Source organism: Synchiropus splendidus, chromosome 11 (genome assembly GCF_027744825.2).
Source record: "Synchiropus splendidus isolate RoL2022-P1 chromosome 11, RoL_Sspl_1.0, whole genome shotgun sequence".
NCBI classification, from domain to species: domain Eukaryota; kingdom Metazoa; phylum Chordata; class Actinopteri; order Syngnathiformes; family Callionymidae; genus Synchiropus; species Synchiropus splendidus.
Genome location: NC_071344.1, coordinates 14471097 through 14485752, shown reverse-complemented (window position 1 = coordinate 14485752; position 14656 = coordinate 14471097). Strand labels below are relative to the sequence as shown.

Sequence of the window (14656 nt, the reverse complement as noted above, 5' to 3'; positions counted from 1 at the left end):
CAAGGACGACTTCAGACGATATTCCTGCTAAAATCTGTCTTCACGTTGCCATTTACTCTGCAACAAAAAATGTAAAAAAAAATAGACGTGACTGAGTACATGACGCGATGTGAACTGATGATGTACAATTACGGTATTAATCTGGTGGAGTGTCATTTTGGTGGAGTGCTTCATCAGTGCGGGCAGGCCAGTGGTGAGTGGTCAGGGCCAGATTGCTGTGTGCAGCCTCCAGAGGGAATAAGCTCGCGGCAGAACGGCACCCACTATCAGTTCACTGTGAAGACACAAGCAGAGGGGGATGCATCCGGCCGAACTCTGCAAGGGAATTATGGGTAATACCCAAACAGGTGGGGGCTCAGATCGGCAATCTTCCTCTGTGTTGGGGGCTTGGCTCACTTCAGCCATTCATACGTGCACGTGAGCGTGCTCGCTGGCATGCACTGATGTGGACGTGGCCATGTCTGACTGATAAGAGTCTCAGAATGCTAACTGGCAGCAGGACATAAACATATCAATATTTCATCACAGCAAGAAAACAGAAGCAGCGACAAACAGCCCGAGTGGTGCAAAGATTCTTGGCTTAACATCCATCCTGGACCCTTTTGTCTCACTTGAGGAGTTTGCCTCTACATTCCTCTTCACCATCTTGACCTGCCTTATCTGACAAGAGCAGGGAGGTGTTGGGGAGCCGGTGCGGGCCTTTACAGTGCAATAACCGACAGTGTAAAATGGAACCTTGATTGTAGAACGGTGTAAATCAATGCATTTGGGCGAACAATTGTGCTGCAGGAAGTGTTTTGAATTTGAATTGAATCTCAGGCTGTCAGAAGGTTTGCACAGACGCACAATCATGAGCACAAAGGGACAAAAAAAAAAAGGCATTTTCATATGCAAATTTATGGCGGTTAAAATACATGTGTTATTATCTTTACAAAGCAAGCCAACTTTGTTTCAGTGAGCTATTCAGAATAGATTTCATGAACAGTCGCTGACTCTTTGGATTGATTGTTGTGGTGAAAGTTATATCGCTCTGGAAAACTAGACAGGATATAAGGACCTTAGTAAATGAGCTTGTAAAAAAACAGGTCCATCTTTTTTATGATGACGTCCCATGAGTAGTTTCTGGGCTGACAGCATGTACTGAGTGCTCCATGTTTTGTTGTCCTCACGGGAGCCTGACAGACATTTGGATGGACGGAGAGTTAAAGGTGGCGAATGTTTGTGTGGGTGTGACCGGAGTTGTTCAGTATATTCTACATTACATTCATGGGAATTTTGGAAGGGATTCAGGATCCTTCACGTCGTAATCGCAACCCTTGGCGGCAAGATTTGTCTGTAAATAAGCACTTCATCTCAACAAGGAGGGAGGGAATATGATGTCGCACATGCTGTGGAGGGGGTGGGGGGAAAAGGAGACTAAATTGCAGCACCATAACTCACAGGGATTGGTGGAAATTGGTACCATATTTCGGTACGTGGTACGACGTGTGCGATATCAACGTTACGATTTCCTGGAGGGACAGTATGGAGCGGAGTACCCCATTAAGCTGCATCTATAAAATGACTGCTAAGTGTCAACAGTTACTGCAGCCACAACAGATTTGCTGCTGGGCTGTTATCGATGCCGATGAACGGGACGAACTAGCTTTGGCAACCCTGGTGGGAAAGAAGATAACTGAGAATATAATAATAATCCATGGTTTGCTGGCTATGGATTCAGTGGAAAGCCAAGATTTTCATGCACTTCTCATGTCCCAAAGGAAGGCTGAATCCCTTCAATGCTACTTTACAACCCATCACTGTGTGGTATTCTGCTGCAACAGTCACAAACCACAGCCGGTTGCAGCACAACATCCATGCTCCAGCCCTCCATGGCGACTCAGCTCCCTGGGCATCCGAAAGTAGATCTTAACTGCTCCACTCAGAGGCACATCGTATCACTTTGAACCAGAACCGCGAGGATCAAGTTGAGTTATACATCTTTCAGCTGGCAGCCTAGTGGACATTAGGCAGGCACCCACCGAGACGGACTCAACATGGCTGCCTTATTATGAGGCTTTCCACGAGTCTGAAGAACAAATGTCGCAGAAAGGAGTGGCCCTGCTCTCATAACTTTTTAAAATAATTTGCATTCCACTCCAAAATGCTTGAAGGTCATGCCTTATGATATCAGCATAAGACTTTTTGAAAAGACTTGGCAGTGATCTAATGTGGAGGAGCAGTTCAAACATAGTGGGAGGGAATCAGGCCAGGACAGACCGAGTTACAACTGAGACAGCCTGGAAATGTTGGGATGAACAGACTTAGAGGGGGGTTGGAGGAACCAGACAAGACAGCAGCTCTCTCTAATAAATGAGCATACGAGGATGAGAGGTGCATCAGCAAGGAGTGAGACTTGCTCTGACTGGAATACAAAGTCCCTTTTTTCCTGCAGGATCCTGTTTCAACACAGTTCTATGCGAAGAGATTGAGAATATTACTGTTGAGAGATTAGTGAGGCAGTTTACAGCCACTTGTTTCTCTCAGTAGTAAACATCTTTTTTCCCCGATCCTTTTCATTTGTGGGGGAGCACCGACAGACAAGGGGGCACATCCGGCAGAACAATGACAATCTTCCGTATCATGTTTAGGGAGTGATGAGTGTTGCTGTCACACGTGCATTAGTTACGGTGCTAGAGCAGAAATTCTGCAGGGACTGTATTGTGCTGCGACTGTGGCTGCTCTCTAAATAGCATTAGTCGCGGTCTGGAAAGAATAGACTTGTCACATTTTCAGTGGGGATGGTCTTGCACAACAGCTTGGAGACCTGTGTATGCATGTTAAGACTTGCCAGACAAAGGGATCAGGACTTGTCAGCGATTTCGAACGGACGGAGGCCGACATACACAGTGACGTGTGGATTTTCTCAAAGGGAGACGTGTGCATGCGTATTCACACAAATGAAGCTGCAGGCTTAATGCTGCTTGGACGCACTTCCAACAGCTCATGCTGGAATTGTACAGCAGGTGTTGAAATGGTGCCACGGCAACATGCCTTGCGCCGGGAGTTTGGCAGGTGGGTCTTCTTTAACAGGATACTCATTAAAAATGAAAAATGCAGTCCTCAACAGACAGTCGCTCCGTGGTGGTTTATGCTGGAGGCACGCCAAGAGTCAGCCTACATATCTGTGAATCAAAGACATGGTGTCATGTGACACCGGGGCAGGTTCACTGTGAAGGTGTTCAGCTAGGCCTTTGAGACAAACCAGTATGATGGCGCTATACAGGCACCGATGATCTGAAATGCTTGTTGTTGTCATTGACTGCTGTGACATTTCCCCACTGTTGGACATCTGCAGCTTCGCTTGTGGTGCCAGCAAGTATGAAGCATGAGTGAAGCGCATGATCATTTGAGGCGCTATCTAGACCAAGTACTGGTGAATCGGTGCCACCACTAACTTTCAGTACTTTTGTGTGCATTTATATGGTGGCAAAAGTCGATTTGTAAAAACAAATATCAGCCTTTTAAATTTAAAACCTTTAACAAATATGTCGTAACGTCCAGTAACTGTGTGTACTGCTTCATTGCAGATTCCGTCAACAAGACAACCACAGCCATCAGCCAAGGAATTGTACAGCAGGTGCAGACCAATAGCATTGCATCATCATTCCATGAGGTAAAACTGCACTGAGCACGCAGAGAGAGTTTGTGCGTCCACGTTTTCTCCGGTGCCAGAGACGCAGTGCTCTTTGCAACACCTAATTTACGGGTGCTTTATGGGGTCCCTCTGCCTCACATACACTGTATATGCGCTAAACTGCTGCATGTCGATATGGACTTGTGCTGCAGGTCGGATTGGGACCTCACAGTCACGAGAATGTGTTCTAGTACCGTCATGTGGTACTGTCTGAGCTCATGTGAATCGGGACTCATCCCGAAACATGTCCCTTGCCTCTCCCTTGTCCTCTGCTTCTCTTTCACTCTGCGACTGTGATGTGACAGAGAGCCCATGACCGTCGTCTCCACCGGCCCCACCCTGCCTTCACTGACCTTGATATGCATCGCAAGTGATGACCTTAATAAGAGCGTGATCACTATTGTGACATGCATCATACATGTGGCTGCTCATTCCTGGACACTTTATCCCGTGAATGCCTTTTTTATACACATATTTGAATCCCTCCTCCCTGACAATATCACTGACCTTTCTTATTTCATGTTTTCAACTGGGTCCTAAGGCTAAACCAGCCATTATGAGAACGACATGCATCTGTGAGTGGCGGTGGATGAATGGAGCACTCACGATAATTGAGTGTGTTTGGACTCGAAAGCTTCTGAGGAACTTGACTTCGTATGCAGGGAGCTAATATTTATACTCATTGTGCAGACTTCAATCAAACCTTAAGAAGTAAAACATACTGACATGAGTCTCCAACGGCTGTAACAGAAATCATCAACAAGCATCAAGCTAAGTAAAAATATGCCTCATGTGCCCATGAAAGAAAACCTTGACAAATCCTTACTGGGTTGTAAAGGATCAATGCTAAAGGTTGGAACACAAGTTTAATAAAATGCTAGAGTGAGCTCTCACAAGTCGGTGGGTCCCAACCAGCAGTCACAGGAGGCGGCTCCCATTCAGCAGGGAGGAAGAAATACAGCAGTGTTTCAGCTGCCTGTCTCCACCATCCCACCTCATCATGGAGGCACGCCACTTTCTGCTCTTTCTTGTGACACCACTCTGTGGCCAAGGTGAGGTGACAGGACAAAGAAATAAGTGGAGGAAGCACTGATGGCAACACCTGCAGTAAAGATAGACGTAACTCGCGTCACCCACCAGCTCATCTGACGGCTCAGTGGGCGCCATGAGTCGGATGGGCAGAGAAATGTGGACGTGAGAGCAGAGCGAGGGAACAAGCTTAGTAACAGTATGCTGGACGGAGCCCAGGTGGTGCCACTGTGCCACCGGACACACTAGTCAACGACACGTGACGCATTAGCATCGAGGATCTGTTGCCGCTTGATTGGGCCGTGAGGGTCGGTACCACATACTGAGGACTGCCACATTTACCAGTGAGGTAACGGTGGCCCAGCAGAACTACAGCAGCAGCTGGAGATAAATGGCGCGTTGACTGGCAGAATGTAGGCGCGGAGGAACCAAACTCTGGGTTTGTTATGACACCCACAAACAGAGTCCTCACTTGCAGGAGAGCAGGGAAGCGAAGGCAATCCAATTTCTCTGAGCTCATTAGCCGAAACCGTCATAATAGATAGAGACCCTTCGACTGAGGACCATCCACCTCAGCACAACTCCTGTCCAGAAAAATGTCTCTTTTCTGCAGACAAAATCGGACAGTGAGGCTAAATCACTCTGACACTATGCTATGCTCTTTAATTAACCTATACATTTCTTGGCTTTTCACCCATGACAGACAGTTGCTCAGCAGAAATCCTCCAGCTTTGACAGGATGTTCTCCAAATGCGATCAGACAGCAAAGCTTGAGACATTCACTTCCAGCAGATCGTGAAAACGGATGCACAAGCAATTAAAAAACTGCTATGAAATCTTTAACATCCTGAGTTTTATTTTATTTTTTTTTTGAGGGAACGATCTTCCGGATTTATTCGTTGCTGGGTCGCTCCAATTTAATATGTGGGTGCTTCCTCTTGCTCAGATCATGGACGATCACTCACCACAGACAAGCGCAACCCTATATTCCTATGTCTTCACAAAATCGGTGAGTAAATGTATTCATCTTATTAAATACACGTGAGGATAGACAAGACAGACGTGAATACATTCACCCCCAAAAGCCATCACAGTGAAAGGTCACTGAAAGTTAAGCATGTGAGAAACCTCTAGATAATTATTGAGTTTGACAAAATGCTGCCTATAGACGGCGTTTGAACCTCTCCCAAGTGGCCTGAACAGAGGGTCTGCTACTGTCGTTTTTTGGTGCTTCAGTGTCATAATCCTATGTGAAATACATCTATTTACAATGATCTGAAAAAGTGAGCAGAATTACCACAAATAGAGATGCCAGTTTAGAAAGGCCCGACTTCTATATTGGACACCCTGCTCCCACATAAGCTTATTAAATGAAAGTTGCACCTCAGTTTTGGTTTTGCTGACGGTGTTAATCCAGTATCTACAACCTCAGAGAAATGATACTGAGCTGCTACCTGTTAGCTGGGATTAGCACGAGCAACGTGCGTCCAGCAACAAGTCCTTACAAACATTTACCTCAAGAATCTTGCTTTATTGTTTGAAAATAAAGGATATTATTAAACATTTGATTGGCAGACCGACAATAAAGCGCTGGGAAATTGAGAGAGACTTACAGAGGAGGAGAAACAAAGGCAACTGCCATGGCAGCTTCACGGCAGTTTGAAGCTCTAAATGATAATTTATTTATTTTCTCATCTACTTTATCATAAGACATCAATCAAAGTCTGCCCAAGGTTGTATGCAGCCAAGAGTCGAACCAATAATTTCTATTCCACTGCTCAATATTCATTATTGGACTGTGAAAATGCCACCAAAACGGTTACACATACCAGTCATTTACAGTCTGTGCATTAATGGACGACAAAGTTATGCTGCGCTATTGAGAGCTGCGCTATTGTAAATCTATTTATTTGTTTTCTGTGAAGAGAAAACAGTTGTGTACAGTTTTGTCCGTGTGTTGCGTCCTGTGATACAGGAGCAACACGTCCAGCATGTCGCTACCGGATGCAGCCGCTTGTAAAGTCTCCCGCACTTGATCCCAGGATACTGTCTAAACCAGCCGAAAAATAATGAGGGGAGTTTAATTTCACAGTGTTTGTGAGATGATTCCAGCTTGTGTATGAACGGCACCCTCTAATGAACTTCCCACTTACCTAATAAAACAGAACATCGATCAACAGAGAAGGTTTTTCTCCGACAGCTTGATTCCCAAATTTGCCCCAGCTATCGTTACTCCTCTGCAACTACTTATTATCTGTTGTTGGGCGACAGTTCGAGTGTCTCCCTCAGAAGAAAATCCTGAACCCAGAGATCCACTATTTAACCTCAAATGATTGCATCAGACTTCAGCCTGTTCAGAAGTAAGATGTATGTATGACTGCATGTTCTCCTTGGAGCCCACCTTCCCATGTGACATGCGGCTTAATCTTCCACGCAAAATGTCTGTTTAATGCAGGAGAAACGGATGCATTCATTTATCAAAGGCTACACTCTGATACCGAGCATCACGGGTGATATGGGAGGTTTGATTCAGATCCACAGACTTAAGCTGATTCTGTTGCGGCACGAGAAACGTCTCTCACTCTAATCTCAACAGCGATCCACTCTGAGCCAGGAATATCCGAAGATAAATATGGAAAGTGAACAATGCGATTGCTGAGCAGCAACTTCCCATTTTCTCCAGCCCTCGCCTCTAATCCTCTCCAGCAGGCGCTCCTGAACTGCCGCTCCTCGGCTGAAGCTGCTGGCAGACCTGCTCAACAGCCTGATATTACACTGCGAACCTTCGCTCATCCCTGCTTGTGCTCTTCGCCACGTGGACGCAACATCATTCGTGGAAAGACTTTGGAACAAAACAACCAGGTTGTAATAGCGGGGCTTGAAAATGGCAACTGAAATACAGAAATGATCAGACAAGACGGTTCAGGAAAGGAAACATGCATCGCCTTTGTTGACCAAAATACCTTCGTCTTCATCACCATCATTATCCGATAAATCCTCTCCTTGTTTTTTTGCATGGGCTCCTGTTGTTGGAATGAGGAGAGACAGAGAGAGGCACAGGGACATTCATAACATCACATTTGTACAATCATCGTGGCTCATTGATCAACCACATGCGGCTAATGACTTAATTCCTATACAATTCCCATGGAAGCGTGATCATCCGAGCACACACCAAAGCTCACGTTCCGAGCTCCAGTATCACTGTTGGACCATGGCAGCAGAGTCACACACCACCGCTAGTTCAGAGGAAACCGCTCAAAGTCCAATTTGATTCTGATCCTCTCACGTCCTGGTGAAGAAAAATGGGATGGCAGGAATTATTTGGGAAAATTTTTATCGGTTATGTGTTTTCCAAACTATTCACCCCGTCACCACTTTCCTGGGCGTCTCTTGAAGGCGGTTTTAAAATAGATGAAATAATGTCACTGGGCAATTTGCAAAGAATTAAAGGCATAAAAAAATGTTTTGTACATCAGATCATTCATGCCTTGGGCAAAACAGATGCAGCATGTCTTGACACACATTTGTGTTGAATTTTCACATCTTTATTTTCAAGTACTCCCATGTATTTTTTCACATTATACTACTTCTTCTTCATGTTAATTTGTGTTCATGCTATTTGTGTTGTCAGTAAAATACCATTTCTAATTTTTTCACATAGGAAATTATATCAATTCTTTCCTCATGGTTTCTGAATTGATTCACTGTGACCAAGCGCCTTCGGATATGACGTCACAGAGCACAGGCGAGTCGGAAGCTCCTGTGTGCATTTAGACCATTGAAGATCAGCTGAGGAGTAAGAGAGGCTGTTTCCACTCCGACCTGCTCCTGTAATGCAGCAGGAAAACTCCTCCCCTGAAGGACGGCTGATGGAAGGTGGAGCGAGGCAGTCATTTTAACAGCAGGCCGTTGGCAATGTGATTTAAAACCAAGCAAAAGCCAACATACGAGCCTCAGACCAGCAGCTCTCCTGCGTCATTTGTGAGTGTGACATTGAAGTACATTCATCAGCCTCTGTGGTCGACACTTCATCAGCTGTGACTGGTGTTGGGACACATCTTCAGCACGGACACACAAACACAGCTGATGGGATTTGGTGAACGAGAACCACTGAACCTTTTGAGTTTTACACCAGTTTAATGACACTGCAACACGTGTGGCGATGATAGTCTCTATCAGAACAATTCATAAAAAGAAAGTATCAAGAGGCCCTCAATTGAAATGAGTCCCAGAAAATAGTTTCAACAGCCATGCTCTTAACATGGTCTTCAAAGGGGTCTCGGCCAATCCAACTGTTGAACTGTTGTTGTTGCTTCGTGAAGTGTCCGATCGAGATCGTGTTCTGCTGCGCCTAGAAGCCTTTATGTCCTCAGGCCACGTTGTAGCTTGTTAGACTTCCCAGCGATTCAAGCCTGCACTGTGTGGCCCACGTGACGAAGCAAAGCGCCATTTGAGCGCTAGGGTTTGGGACAAGCATAGCTTGGGTGGCAGGCGTCGGCAGGGTGACTCTCTCACCTTTCGCGGTGTTGCCGTGCGACCACGTGTCTCCGATGCTGGATCCATAACCAGGACCACCAACGTGTGCCATCAGCGCTGACTCAGCAAGTCTACATTTGACTCTGGATTCCATTGTTTTAATCATCAATTGAAGCATTTTGTGTCCCCATGTAACCTCATTGATGAAGGATAATATTAGGATAATAAGGATATTAACTCCCTGCGATTGTAAGGTGTGCTCAGCGCCCACTAAAGGTCGGTGGCATTTTACATTTTAGCTGAAAGAGCTCCAGACAAATGACAGGTTAGAAGTTAACCATTGAGCTGAGGAAAAAGACACTGGGCAGAGTGACACCCCGCTATCGAGAGTGCTCTTGTTCTCCAGAGGCTCCTCAGCTGAATCCACAATTCACTCAATACAATGTGGAAGGGCTGAATGTTAACTGCCTTTTCTTCCCTTGAAAAGGCTTCCCTGACAATAGATCGGCTACAGAGTTAAATATCAGAAAGGTCAAAATGTGGAAAGGGACTTTGTGAAATGTTACAGCCCTGACAATGTGGAGCAGTTATATTCAGCCTGTTATCCCCAGGTGACCATTCCATTTCCCATTTCAGGCAGCCTGGATCTGTCCGTCCCCTTGTCTTCTGCCTCAGCCATGTATCGCTCTCTCTCTTCCCGCGTCTGTCAATCCCTCTCTCCACCCCAGGACAGAAGTTAAGGACGGCTCGGGCGTGTCCCATCAGAGAGTATGATGGAGAACGCGGCTAAAAGGTGAGGGGAGACGTGATCCTGCAGGAAAGGACGGCCAACATTCACACTGCGCCTCAGCTGTTCTCACAGTCCAGGCAGAAAAGAAATAAATAAAAGGCTGCCAAGAGCTGCTCCTTGTCTATAGCCTGATGATAAAATGAGACATGGCACAGCCGCTATAGTCTCACACAGACAACTGATGTTTGGAAGCCTTTCCTGCTTTTGATCTTGAACTTTGACCAGGTTTTCACCACAGACAGCTTTAGAAGACAGACAGTTCAGCTGCTGCGCCAGTCTCCTGACAATTCCACGTTATGTCTGGTTCAGTAATTATACAAGTCAGCACACATTTCAGAGATAACAAGGATGTTTTTTTGACATCATAAAACGGAATATGCACATCATGTCTCCTTTAAGGGCTATGGAGGATACCAGGGGACAGATTTACTCAGTGATGGCCAGTATTAACTGAGCACACACACAATGCCTGATGTGAGTTGGAGAAAGCCAATTCTTCTTCTTGCCTCCAAGAAAAATGATCTTGATTTTCCATGAAATTGTCGAAGTGACCAACTGTCAGATGTACTTGTTCATGTTGCTCTTGGAGACGTGATGTTGCTCTCGAGGGGAAGTTTTATTAACTATGCATCAGAAACCAGACCTCTATCGCACTGCTCTCCATAAAACGTACAAATCCTGACTTAAAAAAAGGCATATCCAACCTAGTTTAGGTTTCACGCACAATCTTACACAATCGCCTGCAATCCTTGCTGCGGCTCCTTCCTGACTGAATCTGAAACGGCAGCTCAGTAAATCCACCCTTTAAACAGCGTCAGAGTTGTCCGTTTCATTTTCAGGAGTGAAATATTCAACTCTCAACATCTCAAACACTATCAAGAGACACTATTGCAGGATTTTCTGCCTTATTTTTCAATGTTGCTGCACATTGACAAGTGGACAGATTTTTCAGCTTCGGATCTGATCCGATTTTTTTGAGCGATTAGTCCCACTGCGACCGATCCAGTACCGACCCAAGCATTTTCCTATATATGCTATGGTTAAAAATGGACTGCACAAAATAAGGTTGAAAAATATGTTGCAGAACATTTTTCCCCTTTAAGAAACAGAGCATTATGGGTAATCTAATGTGACGTAGCCGATGCGAGTCAGCGGAAGCGCTAATCGTGGAAAAACAACGGCAGACGAAAAGATGTATCGGCCCGATCTTGGGACTGAATCTGATACTATGGGATACTGCGGGATCTTGCCGACATTGCTATTTTAGCCCGAGAGTGCCGGAGAAGTCAACCACCTACAATCCAATGTCTCCCTTCACACGGTGGCATGGGGTGGCACTTCTTAAGCTCTCACCCTTTCACAACAATTTCATGCCACTTGTGCCTCATTTTTGGCCTGAGGAGCCCATGGTTACATGGTTTTTGAGGAAATATTTAAAGCCTCATGCATCAACATGGGGTGTAAAACGTCCATTTCGTGATGGGTGAGAATGCGTTTCTTTTTTAAATGTCACATCCCTCATGGATTTGGAGACCGCACAAATGCGACACAGCAAACCCAGCCAAGGATAATTTCCCAATTAAATGGACTGTTTTACTTCAAAAGTTGTCCCTTATTATCACTTTTGATGCTACTCTGTCACAGAGTTCTGGTCTTTTCATTTCTTTTTCATGTCTTTCCTTTTCTTCCCATGCAGCTCTTTCCATAACGCGCGGCTGCAGGGAGCTTCAGGATGAACAGTTTTTGATCAAGTGCCAATAATGGCGAACACTTTGCAAAGTCTTGTGTAGCGAGTTCAAAGATTGATCAAAAGTGATCTTTTAAAGGGAAGAGATTGGTGAATATAACATCATCTAACCATGTGCCCCAAAAAGACGCTCGGAACACCATCATCTTCTCATCCTTTCTGGCGGCTTAAATCATTTTCCTGGAATGTTTTTGATCTTTCTGCGCACTGGTAAAATGCGCTCACCACTGTGGCTCCCCATGACCAGGGGCATGTTCCAGTCAGCCAACCAACGGGATTAGCATGGCTTGTTGCTCGCTGGCCTGCCCGTAGTCCAACCCGGACTGCGGATAATTCACAGAAATTTCCGAGCCCAGTGGCATCTGCAGGTCATCTGCTGAAAAGAAAATTGTCTGATGCACCGCTGAGGTAGTTAATCTACAGGTTTGGCAACTGGTGTCGGAACTGGCAGCCGATAGGCCGACACATGGCGGCCTGCTGCCTGTGAGGGAGAGTTGAGTGGCCAAAATCAAAACAAATTGTACAACAGGTTCCACTGCGCTTATTGCAAATGGATAAATGATGAAAGTGATTGCTGAGGGACAGGTTACCTGAGCAGAGCCAAGTTGGCGCCATATCTGAACTCAATAGAATTATGTAATTAAGTTGTTTTCCTCGCGCTTTACAAGCCCATTCAAACAGCTCGCTGAGGAAGCTCGTGCCTTTATGGCGAAAAATCCAAGTTGATATTTACAGTCTTCTGGGTGACCAGCCGTAATTGCGTTTAGTAATTTCAACTGACCTGCGGACATGACTTCAAAGGTAAAGTGGGGGGCGCAGAAACAGGTCGGTTATCTGAGGGGAAGCTCATATTCAGCACCATTCGGAAGACAGAAGACTTGGTGTGAAATTAAAATGTTCATAAAGAACACACCGTGAGCTGTGAACGCAACAAACTTCAATAAATAAATAAATAGTGGGTGGGGGGGTGAGTCACTTCGGTACAGGGCCGTCTGGACGCAGCGTTTATGTCCTCTTCATCACTGGTATCCGGTTTCAAAATCAATCAAACATTCTGGGTTCATATGGTTCGATAAAAACAGTTTGTGTTTACTGCGGAACAATTTGTAGTGGAGAATGTTATTTAAAAAAAGACACCTGTTGATGTTGCTGTCCCGAACTTTAAACCCAAAATCGTGTGTACCACTGCAGACTTGTGTTAAGCCTTGCACTCTGGACTGTTTTTGTTTTTCGGACTGCTTGATCTCTTAACATCAGAGACCTGTATTGTTGCCCTCTGTACAGCATCTTCCATCCCACATTACTTCACACTACTCTATACTGCTTGTACATTAAAACCACCCAAAGCTTCTTTTGAACTCAAACCACACGGGAAATTTGCAGTATTTCGTACAACCTACGAACTTACGATACTACATGCTACTTGTGTCGATGAGGGTGATGTGTCTTTTGTACGACAACCAACATGTTGTATCGCTTACAGAGGACCATTTATTGCTGCCATCTTGTTCTTCTTGTTATTGCTCAGCAACATTAGCCATTTTATATTGGATTTCAAGTTTCCACTTCTGGGTGAGGGTGAGGGATGGCGCTAACCCTCTCTGAAAATAGACAGTAGGAATGACTCTGCTGCTCTTGCCGACAATCAAAAGGACGGTGGAATCACAGGAAAATTCAAACCATGATGAGCATTGTGGAAACAGTATTTCCACTTCTGGTAATTGATGTAGTCCATTTTCTCATTAGCAGACACGCAGATAATTAAGGAATTCCAGGAGGAAATCAAGTATTCATAATAAAATTGGGATTATTCTGCTAGTGGGATTAATTCAGAAGCACAAGGTCTGGAAGAGAGTGAACCCAGTTCTGCCTCCATGGAAACAGGCACCAGGTGAGACGACTCACATATCCGCTCAACAACGTAGTCCAGTCATGATCAGGGACCGAGGTTCGGAACCTTTTAGCATTTGGATACGAAAGACAATGCGGTGTAAATCCTGCTCATAAACAGGTGTCAGGTGCCGTCCAGAGGCAGAAACATGGCGTCACTAGAGACCCACTTTACACTCACCAAACGTTTGCATCACATCAGCGTTAAACGTCTTGTAACCACATGAAGCTTTCCAGACACATTTGTATCGTCATTTTGGAATGTGAAAGTGGTCTGAAAAGAATTGCAGTTGATGCGTTTTGAACTGTCAAGGCTCTCACTTTAAATTGCTGCTTGGTGTTTTTACTCATTTTTATTCCATAACTTTCACTCTCAATGACCACTGTAGGCAAGTAAGACTCCATCAGTTTGGAGTCATCGGCCACAAACGCCTTCCTTTAAATTCAATCCTCAACTTTTCCAAAACTAAAGAATGACGGGTACATGGACACTATTTTATTTTCAAGGTGGTCCCAAGATGGACAGACCAGAGGGTGATGTCTTGACTGCTTATTTAAGCCGGATGTCAGCTGTTACGCTCGGCAGGTGTAACGGGGGTCTGCAACGTCTGCATGCTTCTGATTTAATCTGCACCTTAACACATGTTTAAAAACATCCATTTCACAAATGAAATGATTTTTTCATACATTCATCTGTGACCCCAACTTTCCGTGCAGGACTCACACTCATCTGCACCACACACCATGTCTCTCACGCACACCAGGTCGATGGGATTCACAGGTCCCACGCTCAGCCAATTAGCACTGAGATGAGGGAATTGATAGGAGGCGAGACCCAGGGCTCCGGGAAGACGCACCACTCTCCTCTCGTTCACTCGTTCACGCGTTTCTTTTACATACCTCCTTTTCTACACATTTTCTTGTTGGGTTTCCTGGCACATTCCTTGGATATTCTTTTGACTGTAAAATGAATGGGAAAACTACAAAATAACAGCGAGCTCTGAAAAAGATTGCATGTGACATGCAACGAGACTCTGAGTCAGAC

The 14656-nt window shown here is 45.2% G+C and overlaps 1 protein-coding gene across 2 annotated transcripts in view; it reads right to left on the bottom strand.

Moving 5' to 3' along the window:
• Positions 1–14656, bottom strand: part of nlgn3a (neuroligin 3a) — a 157027-nt gene that overhangs the window by 105416 nt on the left and 36955 nt on the right. The window contains exons 3-4 of one of the 2 annotated variants that reach the window (XM_053879501.1): positions 14512–14571; positions 7669–7728 (exon numbers count right to left, since the gene is read on the bottom strand). The exons of the other annotated variant lie outside the window; for it this stretch is intronic. Of the exons in view, the coding sequence (XP_053735476.1) occupies positions 7669–7728; positions 14512–14571 (120 nt within the window). The remainder of the gene's footprint in view (positions 1–7668; positions 7729–14511; positions 14572–14656) is intronic. 2 annotated transcript variants of the gene reach the window in all.